Source organism: Lissotriton helveticus, chromosome 4_1 (genome assembly GCF_964261635.1).
Source record: "Lissotriton helveticus chromosome 4_1, aLisHel1.1, whole genome shotgun sequence".
NCBI classification, from domain to species: domain Eukaryota; kingdom Metazoa; phylum Chordata; class Amphibia; order Caudata; family Salamandridae; genus Lissotriton; species Lissotriton helveticus.
This window is the reverse complement of record NC_136063.1, coordinates 1,104,077,922-1,104,104,753: the sequence shown is the minus strand read 5'-3', so window position 1 is coordinate 1,104,104,753 and position 26,832 is coordinate 1,104,077,922. Positions and strand designations below refer to the sequence as shown.

The 26,832-nt window shown below is 48.2% G+C and overlaps 1 protein-coding gene across 1 annotated transcript in view; it reads left to right on the top strand.

Annotated features, from left to right (window-relative positions):
- ABITRAM (actin binding transcription modulator) overlaps positions 1–26,832 on the top strand; it is a 567,965-nt gene that overhangs the window by 396,673 nt on the left and 144,460 nt on the right. Inside the window, exon 4 of the mRNA XM_078685751.1 lies at positions 5,709–5,785. Coding sequence (XP_078541877.1) covers positions 5,709–5,785 — 77 coding nt within the window. The remainder of the gene's footprint in view (positions 1–5,708; positions 5,786–26,832) is intronic.

Genomic DNA, 26,832 nt, shown 5'->3' with positions numbered 1-26,832 from the left:
GTGTTGTCAATGACCCAACCCTAGAGAAATGGGACATAGAATCATGTATAAAAGACCAATGTCCGCCCAGATCGCAAATAGTTTCTCGACCAGTGACCACTGCAATGGTGGTGGGGCATAGACGCAACCCAACACCAGAGGGTCCTCCCCAACCAGGCCCTTGACAAACAAATACCGCCCCTGTGTGTCAGCCCATAATTTTGAGTGAATGAAGGGAATTCTACAATGCACCAGTATGGCCACTTCCCTGGAACCCCTCGCAAAACCTGCATGAAATACCTTCTGAAAGACATAGCGTTGCAAGCACAGGGCCTTAGTACCTAGTAGGTGAGTTTCTTGTAGCAAAAGTAGGTCAGCCCCAGCTCTTTTCGCTTGGCATAGCACTACTTCCCTCTCGCTCTTGTCTAAGATTCCACGCACATTCCAGCTGAGAATTCGGAGGGTATTGTGGGACCCTGAGACCTTATCTGTGCGATTCGCCATCAGAAAACAGCTCTGTTCACAGCACGAGCACCGGGGTGGGCGGGCGTGCATAAACAAAGTGTAGGGAACCCCTCGTGACTGTACGACATATGCCCAACAGGAACAAACCCCTCCCCAAACAACTGACCCCCCCCCCACCCCATACCTCAAAACCGTTGAAGTACCTGTCGCGGCATGGTTGTCTTCCAACCCCCAACGCAGGGCCCAAGGTCCCCCATGCCAATGGATCCCCACCCTACAGCCCATAACTCCCTGGCCCACCCCCCACAAGTACCAGACTGAAGGGGATCAGCCTGTAACGCATCTTCCTCCCTCTAAAGGTAGCAGACATAACTATCGGTCCCCTAGGAGGAACAACCTGACATCATTTGAACCGTAGGACACAAGAGTCAAGAGTCCGCTGTTTGTTGCCCAGGAGCCGGGGACCCCCGGACCGAGGCCCCACGGGATTCAGAGCGCCGCCCGGATCAGGATCGCCAGTTTCTCCGCCCCCCCGGCGAGATCCCCTGGAGGATTTTGACTGTGCCTCGCTCATAGAGGAGTCCGAGTCCAGCCCTGGCAGTGTGTGCCTCCGCACCTTCACCGTCTCATCAGTCCACTTGAAGACCTCCTCCGGAGTATCGAAGACTTGAGTGCGTGACTGGAACACCACCCGCAGGCGGGCCGGGAACAGCAAGGCATATGGAAGCTTGAGATCCCTGAGACGGTCTTTGGCAGCCAAGAATGACTGACGCTGCTGCTGCACTAGGCGTGTGTAGTCTGGGAAGATCATGATGTGACAGTTCTCGTACAGCAGGGGTTCCTTGGCTCTGGCCTGTTTCAGTATGGCATCGCGGTCGTGATAATTCAAAAGTTTCGCAATCACCGGCCACGGACGGGCCCCTACCGGACGGAGTAAGAGCTCTGTGGGCCCGCTCTATCACGAAACATCTGGACATTGCATCAGGGGGAAGCCAGCTTTCCAGCCACTGAGTCAAGAAATTCTTCATATTGCCTTTCTCGCAGCCCTCCGGAAAACCATCAAAACGCAGGTTATTTCGCCGTGCCCGCCCCTCTGCATCTTCAGCCCGCAGCACTAGGCCTTTCTGGGTGCCTTCCATACTGGCCACCTGACGCTTCAGGGCCGCGACATCATCTTCCACCCCCGAGATCCTAGTCTCGGCCTCCGTAATGCGGAACACGGCGTTCCTTAGATCCTGCCGCAGTAGCATGACATCCAAGCCCACTGCGCCAATCTTAGCGTCCAACATGTCCCGGGACTGAGTGATGGCCGCCATCAATCCCGCAGTATCCGGCCCGGGTTCCTGCTGCCCCCCAGCTGCTCCAGCCCCACCGCCAAGTCCGGTAAATTTGTCAATGGGCCCATGGGTTGTGGCGCCACCGTTGCCCTTGCCCCTCGTCATGTCCACCTGCAGCAGGGCACCTACTGATGTGGCTCAAGTCCGGAACGCTGCCCCCACCAGACCTCACCCCCTTAGGCATCCCCAAGGTCCACGCCGACCGCTATCCACCAGAAGGCCCCCTCAATCCATGGTCCGCATCCCTCCTGTTGTTAGTCAGCTCTCCCAGTATCTCTGCTAGGCTCACCTCGCTCGCCCGACCCTCCGCTAGGATTTCACTGGTGCCGGTATGGGGCTGCAGGACACCACACTGGTCCCTCTGCCGCTCTCCTCACCTGTGAGGCCTGAGCCTGTCGCCGCAGGGCTAGCTCCAGTCCAGCGCCGCCCACGAGGCCTTCCCGCGGCCTCCATAAGGCCCTCTGATCACTGTCCCGACACCTCCATGCCCCGCGAGCACACCGCAGGACCAGCAAAGTCAGTGAGGTCGCAATCACCAATGCTGCTCAGTCTGCCGGGCACCACCATTCAACCACCAGTGTCCACGGTAGCAGTCGCCGCCCGGCCCAGCAACCAGGAGGCACTCGGTGGGGAGAACTCCACGCCAGGGGAGGGGGCCTTTCCCTCCGGTGCCGCTGACTATCCAAGACCTCTGCAGCCACGTCCCTGAGGGGTGCCCCAGTCGTTCGAGCCCACTGCCCCGGGCCACGATCTCCGCCGCAGCCAGCATATCGCACCCAGGCCGCAGGATTAGGCCGCGCGACTAGGCCCTGCGCTCCGCTCCGGCCTCACAGCAGGATCCCCCAGGGGCCCGACCAGCCCGGGTCTCCGGTCTTCAGGTCAGTTGACTCAGGCACTCACAGGGCGAATATTGATCCCAAAGGCGCGGCCCTCCACACACACGGGACGCGGCAAAATGTAGTCCCCGGCTCCTTTGCCACACACCGGGCCTCACACTCAGCCTCGTAATACGGCCAGGCGACTGATAAAGCGTCGGAACTGACCGCAGGTGTACCACCGTCTCCCGCGGGGGGAACTGCAGATGCTCTGGAGGAACCTAGGTGCAGGGAACCACGCCAGGCGGCTGAGCCCGCTGCCACGGGCCCTTATCACCTCTCCTGCCGTCTGATCCTCCCCCGGCAGCAGGACCGGCCGCCGCGTCCGCCCTGGGCCACTCCACACCACTCCGAGATTAGCGCCGGAGACCCCCGGCAGCCGATGTGCCCCCCAACCTCTGTCTGCCAGGCCAACCACTGCGGGGACTCACCGGGTGGAGCTACAGTTGCCGATCCGCCTGCCCAGCGCGGCCACCGGATTCGACAAACTCGATGCCCCGGCTCCACTGCTCGCCTCCAGGCCGCGCCACGCATGGGGTCCCCAGCTCTGACCCCCGGACCCTCCGGGCACCAAAACCACAGAGGAAGCGGTGCAGTGGACTGCAGGTACACCAAGATTACCCCCGGGGCTTCAAACGTGTAGAGGGAGTCAAGATAATAGCAGGATAGTTGTCGGGCTGGACGGAGCACGGCTAAAACACGTCCACCATGCTGGCTCGTCTAGCCACGCCGCCCATAACCTAACCTTTTAAATTTAAAAAAAACCTGAAATTCACCAGTTATAGTTGACTTCGCAAGCTATAACTTACACCCATGCCATGCACTGCTTCTGAATATGATGTTACATATGATATCACTCATGACGTGTTCAATTACTTAATTGATGACATCAACCACCCTACAACTGCTCAGTTTACTCTCTAATAATAATAATAATGTCCAGTCCCTTCTACGCACAGCCTCCCCCGTTTGCACACGTCTTCACAGAGAGCACACTCGCTCCAGATTCTCAAGTCCCATTAGGGGGCCATGCTCCTATTATGCTGTTTTTGTCCTGTGCACAACTTTTCACGGAGATCCCCCTCTCTCCAGATACTCAAACGCCATTAGGTGGCCAAGCCTCTATTACACACAGTCCTTGCCCTGTGCACAGGCCTTCACCGAGAAGCCAGCTTCTCCTGACACCCAAGTCCCATTGGGTAGAGAGAAGCCCCTACTACGCACTGAGTTCACCCTGTGCACAGCTGTTCATAGAGAGGCCACTCCCTCCAGATGTTCATTCCCCATTTGGTGTCCAGATGCCCCCACGAACAACAACCTTCTCCCTCGTTAGTGAGATCATCAATTATGTCATCAGTGATTTCATCAATGATGTCATTGAATATATATTGAGTGATTTAGTATGTGAGGTCATAAGCAGTGCATGGCTGCGTAAGTTATAGTTAGCTCAGCAAATCCATGAATTTCCGTGTTTTTTTTGTTTGTTTAAAATATTATGTTATAACTGACATTTTCACCCAACTATAAAGTCCCTTTAATCTTTTTTCCAGTGAATCTGTATAAAAAAGCAGATGTGCAGAGTGCAATAGGCTACCTATTTACTATTGTTGATGTTTGGTGCGGGCCATAACTCACAAGAGGCAAAGCCTCGAATGAGTAATGAGGCCTTTACTCTCCCTTACCTTAGCTCGAAAGGCTCTCTGGGCCTAGGCATCTAGTTTCTTTCACGTTCCCTCCTTCATAATGGTAGGACAGGACTATTTTGATTAAGAGTAAATAAATAAATGGGCAAATAATATTTTTTAGGTTAGGTGTGCTCTTATAGTTTAGAATGCTCTCTATATGTGTAGTAAAATGAAAAAACACCTCATTTATAGATATGAGTTGTTAAGTGTTACAGGATCCTGCATAGATGTGAAATATTCTGGGGAATATTTACAGTAGAAGTGGTGGAGCGTGTCGTTAGCCTCCTTGGCTTAACGACACGCTCCTACACTTCAGAAACGCAGAGCTGCACCATATTTAGAATCTGGTGCAGCCCTGCGTTTCCCCCTGCGCTGGCGCTACACTTAGCTTTGTAGCGCCAACACAGGTACCCTTGCACCATAGTGCAAGGGTGTCTGCCTGCAGGGGAAGATTGTTTATGTACAGGAAGGTCCCTCTTCCTGCACATAAACAATTTTGAAATGCCGTTTTGTCACTTCTATGTGTGCTGCTTAATGCAGCACATATGGAAATTACAACATGTTTCTTTTCTTTTAAGGATTTTTTATGTGGAGGGAGGGTCACCATCCTAAACATAAACAAACCAAGGCGTTAAGCTTTTTCCACGTATATGTTGCACAAGGCAGCACACATGAAAAAAGCAAAAACGAGGAGAAATAAAGCATTTCTAATTGTTTCGCCAAGACCAGGTTTTCCCTAGTCTTAATTTTGGAGCTGCCTCCTATTTGCTCTGCCCTTGTAAATATGGAGCAGCGTCAAAATCTATAGGTGTTGCGGTGAAAGCCCACCGCAACACCCATGGCCCACTCCTTTCACACTAAGCATAGCATGAAAGGTTGCCTTATTTACAAGGCAGCGTTACGTGGCTTAAAGCTGCCTTGTAAATAAGGCGAAGCCCCTATCACCACAGGAACGTCGCAAAAGTGATGTTCCCATGGCGATAGGGGCATATACATATGCCCCACTGTGTCTTGCTTTATTCAGCAAAGATACCTACTATGGAGCACCAGTATTACACGTAAGTAACCTTTTATTCCAGTAATTAATATAACCTAGAACATAAACTGAAAACTTGCCCAAGCAAGGGTACATTGAACTATTCAAGCATGATTTGTTATATTTGGAACACTCACCCTGTATTGCAATAAACGAAAAAAAAAAATAGTTTAATGCAGTTTTAGTTTATACATTTAAAATGTTATCCCTGTGGAAGAAGTTTATTGTATTGCTGTTTAATCGGCTTAGAATTTGTCTTTCATTGTCTGGAAAGAAAACACATCAGCAATAATGAAGAGCAACATTGGTTTATTTTGTTTTTATTTCCTAGGGTGGTCAGTTTCTAACCGAATTTGCGCCTCTTTGTAGAATTTTGTGCTCCGATGGCGAGGAGTACACAGTTAGCAGGTAATGTATTATGATCTATTCTGTATTATGCACACCGCTTTTTGGGCAGCTTAAATATAGATGTAATATTTAGCAGCATGTTGTAAGTGATGCTGTCAGTTAGTGTTTTCAGTCACTGCACTGTTTTTCAGTTGAAACTGGTAGGTAATGTATTTGGCATTTCACAGTAAGGTAATAAATGACAAGTAATGTGCCTTCTGTTACTAGCATTTGTGCTAAATATCCATTTAGAGTGCACTTGTCACCTGATTTCGGTCTAGCAATCAGTTTGAAACTTTGAGGCCAACTTCTTGCAACATGTTTTATGAAGGAGGCTTACAAAGACTTTGTAATCATGTACTTCTGACCTGACTCTAGATTTGTGAATACAGGAACAAAATTTGCCAATTTATTTTTTGGGATGTCCAAATACTCTGAGTAAATCAAATCAAATCAAATAGAGCTTTATTTCGATATAAGAATTCATATCATAAAAGCTGACAATTTAAAAAATACATCAAAAGCACAATACAGATTTCACTATGTATCACAAAAGGCCAGTATCATTACAATTTTGGATGAAAAAAGGGGAAATATTGATCATATTCATACACAAGAAATACAATAAATAGTTTAAAAACACTATTTAAGATTGTACAATTCAAAGAGCCCTGTGAGTTAAAACATTTTTTAAAAAGATATATATACAGTCAATTCATTGAATTTCTAAATTTCACCAGTAGTTTCAAAAATGTAATTAGAGTAAAAATTATTTTCGGGGTTTCCATCCTTTGTAGTTTCAAAAACGCCTCTCTACAAGAACGGATCCCCCACTCTTTAAGAATTGATCTTAACAAAAATTTTCTGGGAACCTGATAAAATTTGCAGAATAAAGTGCAGTGCAAGTTTGATTGGAGGGCCACATCATCACAGGGACAGGGCAAGATTTGTCTCGACCAATCATTACAAGATGGAAATGTGATCAGTCGAAAAAAGGAACCCATTCTAAATCTGGATAAAAGCATTCTAGCGTAGCTATTAATATCACTGTTAAGATATAATTGTGGGCCCCGCTCAAGAGTTATATTTTGGTAGGCTAGTACGGACTTTTTTAGTTTCTCCGTCTTCCATCTTTTATTTTCTAGATGGTCCAAAACCATTTTGCGTAGCCCCTTCCTTGATATTGATTCCATGGTAGCGGGGTTCTTAAAGAACTCTGGATGACCAATGTCATTCATCATGTTTTCAACTGTCGATACCACTTAACACGCTTAACGCCATCCAATTGTAAACAGTCGGATATGATGTTACGGTTAAAGGCAGTTTCAGTGGTCAGCCAGAGCTTATGCCATAGAAGGATGGGTTCCGTCATAATAATGTCCGAAATGTGTGCAAGGCCGAGTTCTATATGTATAAAATAGTTTGGGGTGGATTTTAGTACCCCCAAGAGGTACCGGAGAAAACGATTCTCAATCTGTTGAATACAAAGTACCGAATCGATTCCCCACACCCCTGAAGCATAAATCGGCGTAGACACACATTTGGCATTATAAATGACAATCAACTCTTTGACGGGTCTTCCACCAATTTTAATTGCAAAGTTCTGCAGGGCACCAATGGCCTTAGAGAAAGCTAATTTTCTCGCTAAAATTGCTTGTTTCCAGGTGGATTTACGATTAAAACAAATCCCTAAATACGGGAATTGATCTGTCATCTCTATTTTTTTGTTATCTATGAAGACAGGGCAGGGTATTATCTTTGTCCCCTGTCGACAAGACATAGAGTAAGTTTTACTAATGTTGACCTTCAGTCCCTTGTCGCTCATAAAGAGAGTGAACTTAGAGACTGCCCTCTGAAGGCCCAGTCTGGTCAGCGATAAAATAGCGGCATCATCCGCATATAAGAGGATGGGGACAGGGGAGCCCTGCGCGACAGGGTAATCATAAGGAAAACTGTTAAGGTGGTCACCAATTTTATCAATATAGAGTGAGAAGAGAAGGGGTGCCAAAATGCACCCCTGTCTTACCCCCCTCCTAATTGAAAATCTTGATGAGCACTCTCCCTGTTGTCCAAAGCGAACCCTCGCTCCAGCCTCTTTGTATAATTCTTTAATAAAATTTCAAATAGAAGGATCCAGATCGAGACTTTCAAGGGCAGCCCACAGTTGATTGTGTTCAACACAATCAAATGCTGAACTTAAATCAATAAAGGTGATAAAAAGGTTCCCTTTTTTTGCTATGGTGTATTTGGAAATTAAAAGGTGTAAATTAAGGCTCTGCTCGACCGTCCCCATACCTTGACGAAAACCATACTGAAAAATCGAGAGGATATCCAATTCCTCAATCCAATTTTGCATACGTTTTAAAATGATACGCCCCGCTACTTTCATTAGAGCATCAATCAATGAGATTGGGCGGTAGCAGGCCGGGTCATGCCTGTCCCCTTTTTTAAAAATGGGGACCACTATAGCTTCTGACCAAGTTTGTATTAGACCATGGGTATTAGCACAGTTCATTACTAAAGCTAACAGGGGGGCCCAGAAATCTAAATTACCTTTAAAGACATCTACTGGTATGGAGTCTGGACCCGGTGCCTTATTGGCCGGGCTTTCTCTAATAGCCAGACTCACCTCTTCACATGAAAAAACAAGATCCAGCAAAACATTTTTCACGTGAGATTCGGAGATCGGAGATCGTATAATGCCTCCCTCATGAGCAGTAAATTGTAGCTCCTGTCCATCATACAAATTTTTGAAGTGAGCTACCCAAGTATCCCCATCGATGGCAAGATCTATCATTTCCGGTTGGTTGCCTCGCAAAAAGGGGGCATTTACTGCCTTCCAAAATGCCGTGGCATCTTTATTTCTTGAGTCAGAGATTGGAGTTTCCCAGGCCTTTTGTTTCAAGGCTTTTTCTCTGTTCTTAATAGCCTTGCTATAATTACATCTGGCCTGTCTAATAGCCTCTATAGATCGCGGGGTGGTATGTAGCGCCTTTTTCAATTTTTTTAAAGCAGCGGTACAATGTTTATCAAACCAACCTCTCTTATTATTAATTCCAGATTTAGGTTGCCGTGTCAATAGGGATTTAAGGGTCTGCTGAATTTTATTAAACGAGTCTAATATTTTTTGCGGGTCTTCTAAAGGAGATAGGCATATATTAATTTCCGTACGTCTTTCGGATAGTAGATTTCTAAAAAATGTTTCAGGGATCACTTTATTCCATTTAATAGTATAGCCATTTGTCCGTCCCATGTAAATATGGGGTTGATAGTTAATGGTATTTATGATCGTTTGTGACCTCTCTATATGTTTCCTTATGTTAAACATTAGAGCGTAATGGTCTCCATACACCTCGTCCGATGTTTTCCATAAGGAGAGCAAATTGGCATGTGATTTAGAAAAAAGGGTAAAGTCAATCATAGAATTTGAGCCTCTTCCATGGAAAGTAGTTTGAAAAGGTAGTGACGGTGAGCATAATTCATTAACAAAATCTAAGTTAAAAAAGAAAAGAAAATTATTTAAACTATCCCCTGGTTTTGAATGACTAAAATGATTCGGGGTTTCATCCATTATATTCTCTAGGCCACAAAGTTCTTTTGGCCCATACTGGCAAATATTGCAATTAAAATCACCCAACCAGGCAATCATACATTCCTTGTTGGTACGTTCTTTAAAAAGTGACAACTGCATGAGTTAGGTCATTTAAAACTTGATTTAAAACTTCAGGAACTAAATTATTATAAAAGTTTATTATGATGAGATTAAGGGAGTTGCCCCATCCAATCATAACTATCTGATAGGAATCTTTTGGGATGTGTGTCAGCACAGTTAGTCCACTATTAATACTGAGATATATTGCCAGACCGCCCTTGTTTCTACCATGATTTGTCGCCAAGGCCGGGGCGTGGAAGGTCTGGTACCCTAATAAATGCACTGGGTTTAAGGTCCAGGTTTCTTGAAAACAGAGGATTGAATGAGTATTCACCATATCCAAACATGATTGTGATGCAACTTTAGTTGCTAGGCCAGCCACGTTCCAGCTGAGTATGGAATGTACTATATAAGCAGAGGTAGGAGTGACGGTGTTAGAATGGACCACTTCATTTAACGGATCACCAGGGATAAATTTTTCAGGCGTGGATACAATATCAACAAGTTCTTCATTCCCACTGATACCCTCCATGTCACTTGCCATATAGTTAGTAGGAAAAATTAAACACTTTCCACCATCCAAAAGCATACAATTAGACATCATTGATGAGGGTTCGTGCAATAAACCCTCCGCCCCACCCCACTCAGCCTTAGTATCACTGAAAGTGGAAGTGATCTCTATATCATGCAAATTCAGCGAACAAAGGTTGACATCATTAGTAGTCCCACTATTCGCCGGTAAGGGAACACAGGTTTTCTCCCACATATTGATATCTAGGTCAGCGGGGCTACTTATTAATGGAGAAATGACAATAGGAAGGGCAGTTTTAATAGCTTCATCTGATGTAACAGAAACACTCAAGCCATCCCGGATGACCTCTATATCGGAAGTTAAATTATCCAGTCATTCATTGGACTCAAGCCCAGAGAGTGGTTCATACAGGTTCTGTAAGGGAATGTTCCAGAACTCATTGGGGTTTACAGGGCGGCCAAAATTGATATTCGGAGAAAAATATCTAGGGGGAAAATGACGACCAAGAAAAGGGGAGAAATTAGTTGTATAATTGGCAGAAGAGGGAGGATGTAAAAGATGGTGTCCCAAATTTAAAGGATATAAAGCACGATGTACTACATTTTGGGGGTTAAAGTGTCGACGATTTGGTGGTTGGTTGGGGGGAATTAACAGAGCTTCAGGATAAAAATAGCTTAAATTACGAGTAGAAACACCCCCCTCCGTTCTTCCTGGAAACCAATCACTAATGTGCGTGACCACTCTGTGATCCCTAAAGTTAACTATCACGACATCCCCCTCGATGTCTTTGGGTCTGGGGCCCACCCACTTACAACGTCTAACGGAGATTATGTCTCCGTTTAGGTGTGGAGGAAGCGGCCTATTTTTTTTCAGCCAAAAAATGACTTTGTTTTTAAGATTAGCGTTATGTTCGATGTTTCCGTTGGAAACGGTTGGAACTCCAGTAAGAACTATCACATAATTGGCTGATTCTGGTGGCAAGTCCACTATATTCCTAAAATTTAAATTTGCTCTCTGCTTTATTGTTGTCACCGGCTTCGTACTTAAAGCCTTTGTGGGAGGAAGCAGTTTTTTGGGAGCCGGCATTACCTTCTCTTTATGTAAAGCCTGTTCAACTGTGGGGATGCTCGGGTTTATTTTATTTTTCATTACAGAGTTTTCTTTCTGTGGGATCTTTAAATTCGTCTTGTTAGAAGTCAACTGGTTATTTATTGTAGGATGTATCTTAAGTTTACCAGTATTGGGGTTAACAGTAAGGTTGGAGGCTACCAAGATGGAATCCATTTTTTCCCCCAACCTTTTGACTCTCTCCGTAAGTGGGAGCAAAAGGGATTTAAGGAGACGTTCAAACATCTCCATGGTCTCTTTAGTCAACAAAGTTTGTTCCCCTGGAATTGATGGTATTTGGGGCCCTTCTAAGGCATCCTTCACCGGTTGACCAGATGTTTTATCGGTAGGATCAGCCGGAGGGGGAATGACACGTGAGCTAATTTCCCCTTTTGTAGCCCCACCTTTTCTCCTTCTTTTCCTTGGTGGAGAAAAGTGTGCCCTCGGAAGTTTCTTAGAGTTGACTTTACTCCTGCTGACAGCAACTGATGGACGTGTCTCTGCCAAAATGTCAGCATTAAGTAGTGGATTAGAGGAGATTAAGTGGGATTGAGAAACAAGGTCCATGACTACTGGAGAATTTAAATCTATTAAACAACTAGGAGTAGCCAGTGGGCCATTTGCAGATCCAACATTAGTAATATCAATAGATATGGGTGAGGAGTTGTGCTCCTGAAAAATGAGGGGAATATTATCGGTGCTAAATAGCTCTGCATCTTCGTTCGAGCTACTTAAATTGTCAAATAGTGACTGCGTAGATACCTTTGGGGGGGAAAGTAATGGTGTCTTTTTAAGTAAATCAATAGAGAAGTGGCGCTCCGCACGTTTCTCCGCTAACAGAAGTTCTTTATCTATTTCTTTGGTTGCCCTTGCAAAGTACTTGTCCAAGGGGCCCAGTATGGAAACCCCAACAGCGGCAGGTAGTGAGTTAGAAACCTCTGTCGCCATACTTTCCGTTTGTATTAAGCAAAAGGCAGCACCCTAAACCGTAAACCGTGTGCTTCAGTCTACAGAGCGTGTTCTCAATCAGTGAGCAAACGCCACAGCCAGATTGCTAGTATAATTTAAGCAAGAATAGAAGCACCAATATCCCCCCCCCTAACTCCCACCAAATGACAAGTAGCTGGCGAGCATATACCAAAGAGTAAAGAGTAAACGTTAGGGGTTGGGCCCGGCCCAGCCTCCTGCAGCCCCTGACGGCCACAGACGGCCCGCCCTTTGCCCGGGCTTTGCCCGGCGCTCCCGCGCAGCGGGGGCTTCAGTCAATTATATGGTGAGCGTGGTGGGCGGGTCCGACCTGGGGAGCGCTGACCAGGTGGTGCAGGTCACGCCGGGACTCCTGGATGTTGGAGTCCCCTGCCGCGCTCACACTCGCCGTTTCCGCCTCCTACCACCGTCCACAACACAGCGCCCTCAGTCCAACCTCTGTCCCCGGCGTCCTTGCTTTTGAAGCGGCACCCGCGCAGCGGGTGCGGCGAAGGGTGGGCTTACTCCCTTAGTATTCCTTCCAGGATAACGTTTTGCAAACAAGAGACCACAGCTGCCAACAGATTCCCCTGAGTATATTTCAATTCTGCCATCAAAATTGCTTACCCTACATGTATCTTTTCAACACTTTCTCGTGTATTGCATTAAGTAGCATCTGGGGGTAGAGCAGGAGAGGCGTCATAAATACTGGGTTCATTTTTTGATGTAAAAAGCCTTTTAATATTGTTGCATAACAGGTCTTTGGATCTACCCATGTTTTTGCTACCTGCAATATCAAATTATTTATTAAGGTTGCCATTCCCCGAGTCCTTCTGGTAGCTGTCTTGAACATGCTGTATGCATTGTGTTATCACCACCAAAAGGCCACCGGGTGATTTTTCCAGTTGAAACAATAGTTCAGGCTTATGTCATTTTACCAGTTGCATCTTTGCCTGTCTTTGAATGTTGATCTTCAGCTCATTCACACTCCAATCGAAATCCTCAGACTGTGTGCTTTCCTTGTCTTCAACTAAGTGTGTGCATTTTGTGACTCATTTCTGGCCTGTAATTTTCACCATCTGATGCTTCCCCACATGCTGCAAAACATGAAACAACTACATCTCTCCCCCTGGAACCCCCGCACTATCTAGTCATAGGTATTCAACCTCCCAGCTGCTTAAACTCAATAGGTGTCTGTGGACCCTAAACCCTTACCAAGTGAGACCTCACCCAATTGCTCTATTGCCGCACAAACCCACTGAATATATGTACAAAGGTTAGTTATATGTTTCTTTTGCTTTGAATTCCTGCATGCTCCCTTCCATGAGGGCATCGGTATGAATCTTCCTTACCTAACCACCCAAGGAGCAGAGAGTTAGGGCGAGTTACAAACCATCAGTTGGCCGCTTTACTTTCACTTTATTTCTATAATAATGCTGGGTCTTTCACCGATCTAATGCAAAACTGCTGCTTTTTATTCTTGTCTAATTCAGAAGTATCTCCTTCTTTTAAACACTTCCTTCATGTGCTCCTGTGAAGAGCTGAGATTGTCTTTCTTTCATCGTCCTTATTGCCATTGGTTCCAACTCCTCCTTGTGTCTTTTCTTGGCACTCTTTTGTTTGTACCTTTTGCAGTTGCTTTTCTAATGGATACATCTATCCACAGATTCCTGCTTTAAGGATATCCCTTTGAGGCATCAGACTGATACAGCAACCTTTACCTCAACCATAGCTCTCCAGTGCAGCCAGGTGCCGCCATGTAGGTTAAGCTGTTGCTTCATCCTCCGGACAGGACAACATCAGCGTACATTAGGTGCCAACAGGTGTGTTCCCTTTGTTCTGTCTCTCATTGCTGTAGTCTGAAATTCCCTCAGGCCATCACTGACAAAAACTCCTCCACTTTAGTCTGTGACTAGGTCACATTTCTCCTTGTAAAATCTTAGGGTTTAAATCCGGTTGTAGATGCTTTTATCTATGATGGACTGATATGATATCTGATTATTGTGCCCGAGATCCAACCATGACACCTTTGCCTGTGACTCATGTTCTTTAATGCACTTGAAGGCCACCAGAAAGTGGGTTGCAAATTCTTTTTGGCCAGCAGGTTAATGCCAAATCATTCCCCTTCATCTCAAGGTAAGTCTCCTGACAGGGAATCGTCTCTCAAGAGTACTTGCTACAAGAAACACAAAATGTGTTCCGTAAGAAAACACCTTTTTCTTGAGGAAACTGTGTGTCTCCCAGGAACCGGATGTTGGCGTTGATAGTTCTGGGCTCTCCTTTATCAGAGGAGAATATTGAGATGCTGGTAAAGATGTATTCAGAATTCCTTACTTCATCTGCAGACCCCCCTTGAGTGTTTCCATTTAGTCTTTTTGGACTGCATCTTGATGACTTTGGCACATTCTGGGCCACTCCTCAAAGGCAAACTCGATCCTGCGGGATTGGCACATCTAGCAGCTTCGACCCTCAGTGTCTCTCAACTCTGTGCTTCCGTCAGCTTCAGTCTTAGTGCTTAAAAAGAAATCTCAGCCCAAGGCACTGCCCAACATTCAGCCAGCTGCATCCTTCTCCCTCGGGAGCCTCTCTTATTGCTGTTCCTTGGTGCTGCCTTCAAAGTTGCTTGAGATAATCCAGGTGGCAAAAGATAAAGTAAGGGCTGCTTTTGGTGTGCACATGGTACGGCCTCTTCCTAGTGTTCAGAGAATTGCCCAAATGAAGGTATTATTCAGATTTGAGCCTCACTCCTTGGCCATGCCTAATAAATATTTTGGCTGTGGAGAAGATGAATCAGAGGCAACAAACACCTTCCATATTATCATTCTGATGCAGACCGTAGGTAAATAGCCAGGTGATATAGACCTGCTGTGGGTCACCCAACGTTTTTGTCATCACATCTGTCATCAGAGACTGGTGTTCTTTTGCTTCCTTCTGGAAATTGCACCCAAATGCCTCTCTCACAGCCCCCAAAATAGGGAGTCAAAGAGATTTAGTGTCATGGCAAGAAAGGTTTCTTCTTCAAGCATTGAGATTCGGTTAAACTGGCAGTTAACAGCCTCTCTGAACCCATGAAGAAACCCTTCATGATCTGTCATTGACAGCTTGGATGCTTTAAAGAAGATTCTGAAATGGGGCCTTGATTCTGCGAACACCCTAGTCTGATACATGGGCATTGCAGTTGGACTCCATTTCCATACTTGAGTACATCTGACTGGCTTCTCAGGAGAATGTTCAGCATCCCTCATGGACACGCGCTTTCCTGACGATTGGCTGTTTTGGGAGAAGGAAGATCCTCCCATGGTTATGTTTCTCTCGCTGTAACTTATTCCCCCAGCAAGACAGTTCCATAAATTCTACAGAAAAGTTGGAAGCTGCTCCATCGCAAAGCTGTACTGGCAGAGACTACCATTTGAGCTGAGTCAGACAACCTTAACAAATGCTTCACAACTTATGGGGCAAAGGTAGCTCTACGGGACGCCATCACCCCTCAAAACCTCTCTGACCCATTACTTACACTACTATCTTCCAGTGGAGGGTTCTCACCCTTTTCAACCAGTTGAGAGAAGATCACAACAAATCCCAGAACCATCCATCTGAACCCGCAGAAGCTATTCCCTAGTCTTCCTGTTCCTCCCTCTGAAATGCACTTTTTCCACCAGGACATGCTCTCCGGCATGCCCCTCAATTCTGAAGGAAGAAGACCTTTCCTTGCTGAATAAAGGATCCCAAGAGATGGTCCTTCTGGTGCAAAGCAGCGTGGGATTCTTTTACTCCATTTACGTCTTGGTTCCCAGTAAGGATGGAGGTTTAAAACTCATCCAGGATCCTCCACCTTCTAAACTTGTTTATTTGGCTGGTCAAATTATAGAAACTGCCCCTGTGCCAAGGTTTACTCTCCCTGAATGCTGGAGATTGGTTGATGTCCCTGGATCTCCACGATGCTGATGTTCAGTTTACAATTCTCATCCACAGATGTTACCTTAGATTTATCTGGGGATCCCCTCACTTACAGATCATTCTTGCTGTTCTGGGAAACAAATGCACTGTATGTTTTCACGAAAGTACTGGCAGTTCTAGCTGCTTCACTGCAACGGTCATATGTCCATGTGTTTCTATAATTGGACGACTGGCTAGTCAAAGTGTTGTCCCCAATGCTGGGTGAGGAACATCTTCCCTGCAAAATGACTGTCCTCTACAACTTGGGTGGAAGATCTGCTTTGACTCCCACCCAGAAGTTAACCGTCAAAGAGGCAATACTAAACATGATCTACATAAAAGCTTTTTCTCTTATTCAGTATTAAATCTCTTTATTGACAGATCATAGCACGTACGTGAAAAACATGTAACCATATAGCCCCTAGTACTTGTTGCATTGCGAGATCCAAAGCTCCAAACGAACGGACAGGGCCATGCCACGCTGCAGAAAGAGGCCCGGTGTCGGGCGTACTGTATGTGCAAACAACCAATATTAAATAGAAGAAAAACAGAATCAAACAAAGCCCCCAAACACCCACCCAAACCCTCCTCTGCCCACCCTCCACCCTCGTTCCAAGTCCATCGCAAAAGTCGTCCAAGAGCACGTCCCCATTAACCCGTCTTCGGTTGGTCCACATCAGACAGGCGCAATAAGCCCAGGTAGCGAGGGCAGGTGACCTCCCGAAATTCCGAGGCCAATAGAGACAGAAAGGGCCGCCACAGCTCTGCATACTTAGTACCCTCACCCGCCAATGTCAGAGAAAGCTTCTCCATACCAGGCACGTGCCACAAGCGATTGAGCCAGCCCTGAAATGTGGAGACGTGTGTGGAGCGCCAGTGGGAAAGGATATTCTGGATGGTGGAGCCTAGAGCAATAGCAATCAGGCGGCCCGTGCGAGAACGCAGCGGATATGTGACTGGGTTCGGCAGGCCTAACAGTATGTAGGAGGGGAATTGTGGGATCTCCGTGTCAAAATGTTCATGAATGTCGTCCAGGATTTGTTTCCAATACTCCTGAAGATGGACGCATTCCCAGAGCAAATGTACTAGTGTGCCTGTCTGACTGCAACCTCGCCAGCATGTCGCCTCTCTAGAATGATCCATCGCATGCAGTCTCTCAGGCATATAGTACCAGTAAGTTGCCATTTTGGTGAGTGTGTCTGTGAGTCCCATGTGATATGCAGAATGTCAAGCCCTGTAATAGATGCCCTCCCATTCTTTATGGCTAAATACCCTCCCCAGCTCTCTCTCCCAGCGCACCTTCCCTGCACTATAATTATGTATGTACTTAACTTGTAGCATCCTGTATAAGTCCGAGATTAGTTTTTTGTTCGATTTGCGTGTGATGAGCCAGTGCTCATACGGCAACAGCGGCCTATCAGCCCTAGAACGTACATGTTTGCTAAGTGCCGAGTGTCGCACCTGCAAATATCGAAGTCTCTCCGACTCCGGCAGGCCATATTCCTGCCGGAAAAGAGGAAAGGACATGACACCCTCCTCTGCGTACAAATGGAATAGGAACCTACACCCAGCTGGTCGCCATCTCGAGTAGGCCACCGAATCCAGTCCCGGGGTAAAGACGGGGTTGTCCATCAAGGGTGTAAGTGGGGACGGAAAGGAAGTGAGCTCATGTCTGACATTGGTGCGGTCCCAAACTTCCATGGGGACCCTGGTGATAAGCAAAGCATACAGATTTGGGGGGTCTATGCTGCTTACGAAGGAAGGGAAGCTCCTGGAACGGGCAGCCCGCCACTGCCTGGTCCTGAAAAAGCCAATGTTTTTCAGACTCCCATTTACTCCACTCCACAAGCAGGCCCAATTGGGCTGCTTGAAAGTAGAGGAGCAGATCCGGGAATTCAAGCCCCCCTCCCTCCGGGGGAAGTGTCGCCAACCGCCACTTTAGACGCGGTTTCCTGCCATTCCAGATAAACTGGGCCAGCTCGGACTGTGTCTGTTGAATCCAGCCCATTGGCGGCTGCAAGGGAATGGTGTGAAACAAATATAAGATCTGGAGGAGGATTGTCATCTTTACCGCCGCCACTTTACCCAACCAGGACAAAGGGTAGTATTTCCACCTCCCCAGTTCCTGCCTAATTTTCTGACGCAGCCGAGCATAATTAATGCTGACTGTGGCCGGGAGTGTGGGGGCCAGCTGGATCCCCAGGTACGGGTTCGCCTCTGTCGTCCACTGGAAGGGAAATGATCCCTGCAAGAACTCCCACATGGACCCCTCCAAGGACAGATCCTGGGCCATGGACTTGCTCATGTTAACCTTAAAGCCGGACGCTTGCGCAAAAGCCTCCAGGTCCTCAAGGCATGCAGGCAGCGACTCTCTCGGGTGGGACAATGAAAACAGAACATCGTCCGCATAAAGACTGATGGTGTGAACATAGCCGCCAAACGTGATTCCCTGTACCCTCGAATTAAGTCGTAGCCTCTGTGCCAACGGCTCCATGTATAGAGCGAAGAGTAGAGGTGACAGTGGGCACCCCTGTCTCGTGCCCCGTTCTATAGCAAACCGGGGGAAGTGCAGCCGTTAACCCGGACCGTCGCAGTTGGAAATCTGTAGCAGTTCATGACGTAGGTACAGAACTTCTCCCCCTCCCCACCTTCTCTAAGACCATTTCAAGTAGGGCCAGTGGTCCCGGTCGATTACCTTTTCGGCGGCGATTGCTAACACCATAAATTCCCCTTGCGTATGCGTGGCTTTCTCTACCAGATGTAGGGCCCTCTTGGTATTATCGGAGGTTTGGCGTTCCGGGATAAACCCCGCTTGATCTGGGTCGATCAGGCCAGCCATGTGAGATGCGAGACTGGCCGCCAGAATACCCGTGTACAATTTGAGGTCATCGTTAAGAAGAGATATAGGGCGATACGCCCCACATTGCGAGTGGTCCTTTCTCGGTTTAGGAATGACCACAATAGTAGCATCCAAAGGATTCCGGTGGATCGCCCCGGTTCTGAAAAAGAGTTAAAAAGGGCCGTAAGAAGGGGAGCCACCTGTGCACAAAACGTCTTATAGAAGCTCGCGGGAAAGCCATCTGGCCCTGGCGTTTTCGCTAGCTTAAGGCGGGAGATAGCTGTGATGACTTCCTCCGGCCTGATATCATGCTCTAAGTGATCTGCTTGCTCCTTCGTGAGAGCTGGAAGGGGAATATAATCGAGGAAGGCCTCTCCAGCAGAGGCCCCCGTAGAGGACCCAGTGTAGAGAGTGGCGTAAAACTCGCTAAAGGCAGCGGCAATGTCAGCATCCTCCGTGAGTCGATCACCCCCTGGCCGAATAATCTCCTGCACAGATTGGCGCTGTCGAGCTTCGCGCAATTTGTGAGCTAACAAACACCCACACCTATCCCCACCAATGTAGTATGCATGTTTCAGCCTCAGGGCCGCATATTCCGCCCAGTCTTGATCTATTGCCCCCAGCTGCTGCTGCACTGCCTTTAGCTGCCTCCAAACTTGGGGAGCCCCCGTGCGCTGGTGCATTTGTTCCAACTCCCGTGTCTGCTGTGTGAGTTCCTCCCTCTTACACGCGTGCTCAACATTGTCAGCCGCCGAAATTGCTATAAGCTCGCCCTGTACTACTGCTTTCAAAGCTGCCCATTGTGTCGCAAGCGTGGTGTCTGCATTACTATTATGTGTGAGGTAGTCAGCCATAACTCGCTGTATTCGTGTAACCGCCTCCTTTCGATGTAGCAGCGTTTCCCTTAATCAACAGTTTCGCGTCACGTGTGGGCAGGTGGGAGCGAAAGAGTGGCGGTCACCGGAGCGTGACCTGAAAGAGATGCAGTCCCAATTTCTACAGCGGTCGTGAGTGCTTTCACCGCAGGGGAAGCTAGTAGATAATCTAAGCGAGCATATGTTTTGTGCGCATTAGAATAGTAGGAGTACTCCCGGCTCTGGGGTTGAAAGCAGCGCCACAGATCCACTAAACCCAACTCGTGCAAGCGGGCTAGCCCCTCAGGGGTGAGAGCACCAGACTGGGAAGTACGCAGGCATGACCTATCCAAAGTGTTGTCGAAAACCAGGTTAAGGTCTCCCCCCAGCAAAACATGACGGTCCATCGTGTTAGAGGCTTCAGTAATAGACAGGTGGAAACATCTCTGCTGACCCTCATTGGGAGCATAAACGGAGCCAATAGTGAACATGGATGCTCCCAAGGAAAATCTATAAGTCAGCAACCTCCCCTTGATTCCCGCTCCCTTATGCAACACCTTACCCCAAAATTTCTGGGCCACTAGGATTGCGACAGCAGCTGTTTTCGTAGCAGCAGAGGAAAAAAAATGTATTGGGAATCTACTGGATCTAAGGCGAAGGCAGTCTATCTGTCGCAAATGCGTCTCCTGTAGGAGGCATATATCCGCCTGAGAATGCTCTAATAGGGAGTGGACTGCCTTGCACTTGACCGGGTTGTTCAACCGGGTTGTTTAACGTAAGGACTTTAAGTTCAGTAGCCGGCATCTACACATTAAGGGCCACAAAATGCCAGGGGGACAAACCTGTCTGGGAGGGAAACAGGCCGTGGACATCTCGCCCCCCTAGATCAGGCACGCGCTGGGCATCCGGCCCTTCCTCCAGTGCTCATTGGACTTGGAACAGCCAAACCCTCCCCCCAACAACCCCCCCCAAAGAAAACCCCAAAACGAAACCAGATACACATATCCATATTGTCCATCATCCCCAGATGAATGGAAAAATGTTGAATCGGGGTAGTCCATTGCACTTCCAAGGTCCCTCCTCCCGCCAACGACCTAAACATCATATAGAATAAACAATCGGCCTGAACAAGTCACGGAAATCAGCCAGTCGGGGACAGGCTCCTATCCGCTGCAACCGCCTCCACTGCGGCTCGCTAGCCCTCCACGATCACAGGGGGTTTCTTCACGCGTCGCCGTCTGCCCTGCTGTCTCCACTGGGGTCTAGAGTCACCCACGGCAGTGACCTGGCTCGCTCTCTTCGGCAGGCAGATCGATGCCTAACAAGCGGCAGACCTCAGATACTGATCGCAGCTGGTAGAGTTTATTGTCCAATTTGAACACCAGATGGAACGGGTGGCCCCAACTATAAGAAACATTCCGTTGTTGTAGGTGGGGGTGACTGGCTTGAAAAGTCTGCGTTTTTGCAACATAAGAGCCGAGAGGTCCTGGAAAAGGACCGGCGATTGGCCCTGAAATGCAAGTGAGTGCATCTGTCTGGCCTTCTGGAGAATCCCTTCCTTAGTGCGAAAGTCCTGCACACAGACCAGAATATCTGGCGGGGGCGCAGAGGAAGCCCGCAGGGGTCCAACCCGGTGTGCTCTGTCAAGGCTTAGCTCCGATTCCAGTGGACGCCCAGTATGTGATTGAAGAGTTCCGATGCAAAGCGAAACAGATCCTTTGTTCCGTCGGTCAGTGTCACATTCCGAATTCTAATGTTATGCTGCTGAGAGCTGTTCTCCAGATCTTCTAGGTGGGTCTGAAGATCAACCTGCTGATCATGAATCCGGAGAATTTCTTGCTGTAACGCTGCGATTTCAGTGTCCTTGCTATCACTCTTGGTCTCTAGCTCAGCTACCCGTTCCCCGATTTCGTCCACATCCCTGCGCACCTCTCTGATTTCACCTGGGAACTACTTCTTTAGGGTGTGGATGTCTTCCCGCAAGGACGTGAACAAGGACTCCAGAAAGGTCTTGGTGATAGGTTCCGAGCCGGCCTCCAGCTCCGAGGGTGCCTGAGTCTAAGCAGATGCCATGGCGTCGCGTTGCTGACTCGCCTGGGCCGTAGCAAAGAGATCCTTCTCTGTTTTGTCCCTGCATCCCCTGGAAGTGGACATCGCCCACTCCGGGCACTGCCGTCCTCCTCAAACCAAAACCACTCCAACACTGCCCTGTCCCAACACTCCCAAAGAAGCGGCTCCCAACAGGACCTCCAGACCTCCGTCCGCCACACGCAAGGCCGTCGCAGAGGGACCAAGCCGGGGTGCCCGTCCTCTTCCCCAGGCTGCGACAAAGGCCTATACGCGCTCTCCCAACAGGCCACCTCTACGCCAGCAGAGAATCACGCTCTGTCTCCGCGTATTCAACCGTAAAGGCCTTCTTGGACCCGCAATGTCCATGCTAGCTCACGTCCCCCGAGCCACAGTTCAGAAGCCAGACTATGTCCACCGCTCACCAAGCCCCCCGTCAGGCCTCCAACGGCTCCAGCCCTCAGCTCACAGTTCCAGGCGCGTTACCCTTTCTCCAGACTGCGGCCCAGGCCGACGCCCCGAGTCCACCGCGGATGGCAGCCGTAGGCGCTCGGCAGTCTTCTTGCCTGCTGTCGCTGGTGCCCTCCCTCCAAGGCTCACGTCTCTGCCCTCAGATTCCCTGGGCCCACTGTCCGAGCCTAAGAGGTCGAACCGTCTGCTTCTGCTTTTGGGAGGGGGGGGGACCGCGCTTCAAATCTCCTCAGTCCTGGGCCTCACAGAAAGCACCCCAGCAAGATTGTGGTCCCCAAGCGACTCCTGGCTCTTACCGAAGCTGCGCGACAGCCGACTCCAACTACCAAGCTCTCCACATCACCGCAATGCTGGAGGGCCTCCCAGGCCCGGGACACACTGCTCATCGCTGCTGTCACCAGCGGCCCTCTCACCTCCAGTGCCTCGTGGATCCACCCCCTCCTGCACCGCACATCCGCCAGGTCTCAACTTTCCCACCAGCTGCTGCCAAGTCCCGACTGGGCCAGCTGGGGGGGTCCCTCCCTGCGGCTCACTCGCCGCTGCTTCACGCTCCGTCGCTAACGCGGGGCTCCACCAACACCGTGGGGCATCTCGTCATCCGCGTCATCCTCGCCAGGGGCAGTATCCCGGCCCGTCCGCTCACCCGGCTTCGCAGGCTCAGGATGACGCTGTCTGCAAGATGGCGGCCCGGGCGCTGCCTTCTGCCGTCACACCAGGTCGCAGCCAGGGGTGCCCGATACTCCGCACTCTTCCGGGCCCCCGCAACCAACACCGGGTCTCCAGAATCCACGCCACAGCACTCCGGTCAAGTGGGCCGCCATTACAGCCCCCTGGAATCCCGCAGCTAGGTGCCGCGGCAGTGCCCCTCCCCTGCAATGAGGCCGTGGGGCTGGGCACCCCTAGGTCTCGGGCACTGGGTGTCCCCGCCGCGACCGTCACCTGCTCCAAAAGTCGCTCACAGGCTCCCTGGGCATGGGTGCCACAGCTGCTCGGCGGATGGTAGCTAAGGTGGCCCTGAAGCCAGTGCTATACTGGCCGTCGGCGGGAGGTTCGGAACTTTCCGACCGCTCACGCCGCCATCTTGGCCACACCTCCATTTTCTCCTATTTAAAGGATCACAGGAGATAATTCTATGATTTCAGTCTTATATCTGCTTCGCCTCGTGTCCTTGTGCATCCCATTGGTGCTACACGCCAGATGGCCGGTAAGGACCCTTTAGTCGTCCTTGTGATGGGAGTGGTTCCAGCATCAAGTTCAGTTGCAGATTCTTTGATCAGTTTGTACAGATCTACACAAGTGGATGGTCCCCTCCAACCTTTGTGGTGGTGCTTCCCTTCAATCACGTGACGTCACATATTGCAGGATCCCTTAGTGCGAGAGGGGCCACTGCTCGCTAGAGGATCATCAGTGGAAACTACACCCAAAGTGGTGGAGGTGAGCCTCTCCAGTTTATGGTGCCTTTATGAAGATCACTTTGCCATGGCCCATAAAAGAAGGTGTTGTCAGTTTTGTTATATACTTCTCTCTGATTTGTTTCCTGTGCAATGCCTATAGGTACAGCTTACTGTATGCATTTCCATCAATTCTGCTTCTGTCAAAAGTCTGTAAGTCCTATGGAAAGATATGGCATAGCAGATTCTAATCACCCCAAATTGGACGCAGAGGATCAGGTACTCTGATCTATTGATATCTGCATTTGGCCATCTTTTGTCTCTCTTTCAGATGGTAGACGCCCCCTTGCATGCCCTCCACTCCATCCCCCAACGCTGTAGCAGCAGCACAACTGGAGATTGAGTGGTGCTCGGTATAGTTATTTTGTCTTTCTACTGAGGTTACTGATTTCATTTTGGTGGGCAGAAAGTCGTTTGGAAATCCATTTATGTGTGTTGCAGGAACACTTTTTATCTGGAAGTCATAAGTTCTTTTAAATGCTGCCTTATTGATGTCCTGACATTTGTTATTTTTCTTGTACATTTGTACTTACAGTTAAGTTATTCGGCTGCCCTGTTCACTTTCATGTGCCTTCCTCGCCAGCCAGCCCTGTTTGGATTGCCACAAGTGCCAATTTTTACAAAAGGTTTACTTTACATATTTCCTCTCACTCTGTTAATTGTTCCTGATTGGGATCTGATTTGTGTTCACTTTCTTAATGGCATTGACAATTGAGCCAAATGCCCCGCTGGCTGTTTCATCTTCATTCTTTGAAGACAGTATTTTTGTTTGAAAAAACTTCATCCATTGGGGTTCGAAAACTTTAGGCCATTTTAGTTTGTCCACCTTTCACAGTTTTGTGCTTAGAAGTCAGTCCTTCAGACCTGCCCATCATTCTTTCCAAAAGATGGTATATGCATTTCATATGGGAACAGTCTATAACTCTTTCATCTTTCACCCCTCCTCCTCACCCAAGCTAGGAGAAGGACTTGTTGTATTCACTGGACCCTGGGCATGTGCTATCCCAATACACAGATCTGGACAGAGTAGATCAGGAATTTTACGTGGACTTCACTAAACAGTGCAAGGAAGGTAGTAACCAAATGCACCATCTTCCTTTGCGCCATTGTCTGTATCAAGATCTGATATGCATTCCCCCATAGAAAAAAAGACCATACAGAGGGCATTTGCGCTTACTGCATTAGGGCCAATGGTTCTTCTGCGACCCTCACCAGAGCTGTGGAGTTGGCTGACATCTGCCTGGGGGCCACATTGTCATTTCAACATACATTTGCCAAACATAACAGCTCAGGCATGCAGTAATGTGTACTTTGCAGGGCTGTGTTGCATGTCCTTGGTTAAATCAGCACTACTACTACTTTAGGACTCTTTCTCAAGATGAGGAATCTGCAGTAAGATGTAAGAGGTACTTTATTTATGTTGGAAACATAATCTTCCTGTAGATTCTCACTGCCCTACCTCCTCCCCTGATGAGTTAGCAGTGTGAATAATAAGAAGCCGGAGTATACAAAAATGTCATATGGTGTATTGGTCACTGTCATTGATGCTCTTTTGGTTCCTCAACGTGTGGCTCCATGGGGGTGTGGAAAATGTACCACGTACTGGCTCCAGTGCACCGGTTGTCGCTTAATATATGCTGATGTCCTCATGCCCAGTGGACAGAGCCATGGCCGAATCCTCAGGTTGCCATCTTGTGGCGCTGGAACACTATTGCCGGAGATATAGTTTCCAGATCAATCTGAGACCTGGACGGGGGTATCCTTAAGGTGAAGAATCTGCAGGAAAATTACATATCCCCCAGAAATATTTTTACCACAGACAAGCATTTTTTTACTGCCCATAATCTCTTGTTGTCTGCTACTCTGGGTGCTCCTTAGCATCTCCTGCACTTCTACCTTGTCTTGCCTTTGTTTCTCACTTGGTTCTCTGAGTAAGAGTCCTCCATTGGATTGCCAAAGACACAGGAACAACGTCGACCACACCCTTTATGCCAGGTGAATTAACTTATAGCGATGGTTTTCACTTAATTTCATTCAATGAATGGCATAGCTTTTGTCTTCTGTTGTGTGAAATTGTGGGAGCTGCATTACTGTCTATTTATTACATTTAAATTATTGGGTCATCCTCCCCCTTTGAAGTATCACTTCTCTGTCACAATATCTTTGGATGCACACTACCATGACCGTCGGCAGAGTCCATGGATGGTGTTTCTTGGTTACTGTTCTGGGCACCCTCTTGATAATAAACAGTGCTGCAAATCATTTCTATCCTTTTCCCCTTTCGGTAGCCTGACCACTATTTGTCATTTTTCAATTGTAATATTTCTATATTGGTATTCATTTAGTAACTAAATCACATTTATTTTTGTCTATAGAAAGACACAATGCTGCTAGGCAGAGTTACAAGCCAGATTTGTGTGAAGACGTGCAGCAGCAAAATACAGACTCTAACTTGTTTCTTTGTGAACTCTGCTTTTTTCTGGAAATGTGTGAATTGCAGTAGGTTGTCTTTGTTGTATTGATTCAGGGTATGTGAGTCTGAGATTTCCCAACCGTCATGTGGTGTAGCCATTGAAAAACCGGTGGTGTCAGCTGATGGTGGAGGAGCAGGTGATCGACTGGGATTCGAAGCGTAGAGGGGTTGAGAAATGTAAGGAGCCCAAGTTGTAGGGACAATGTTCAATGATCAGCCCTGCTAAGTACCAAACATTAGGCTTTAGACTACCGCATTTTAATGTGGTGGTCCACATCACCGTCCTAAAATGGACTATCACGCATTTTTAGCGCCTGGACCACCTGTGCGCTGACCCTGGGTGAACTAAGCAAGAAGTGACTGTCTGTCGTGCGCCGGCGTGATGGAAACGTTTACGCGCACGCTGCCACACTGGTGAGCATACTTAGTTCTATGGTCACACAATCAACTGAGAGAAGCTGGTACTTTGTTTATTTAGTTGCCTCAAGCATAGTGCTGGTTAAGGTCCTTTAAAATAGAAGGAAAAATAATTGGGATCTCAGATCAGGGTAGGCCTCTCTGGGCCACGTCGGTCCGATGTACTGGCGTCACTAAAAATAAACTACAACGCTGGATCCACCGTCTTGCGCGGATCTGGCGTCTTTGGTTGTTTTTGTGGGTGAATGCGTGCTGCTGCAGTTATATGGCCTAATCAAGAAGCAGCTTGGATGTTTGTTCCTG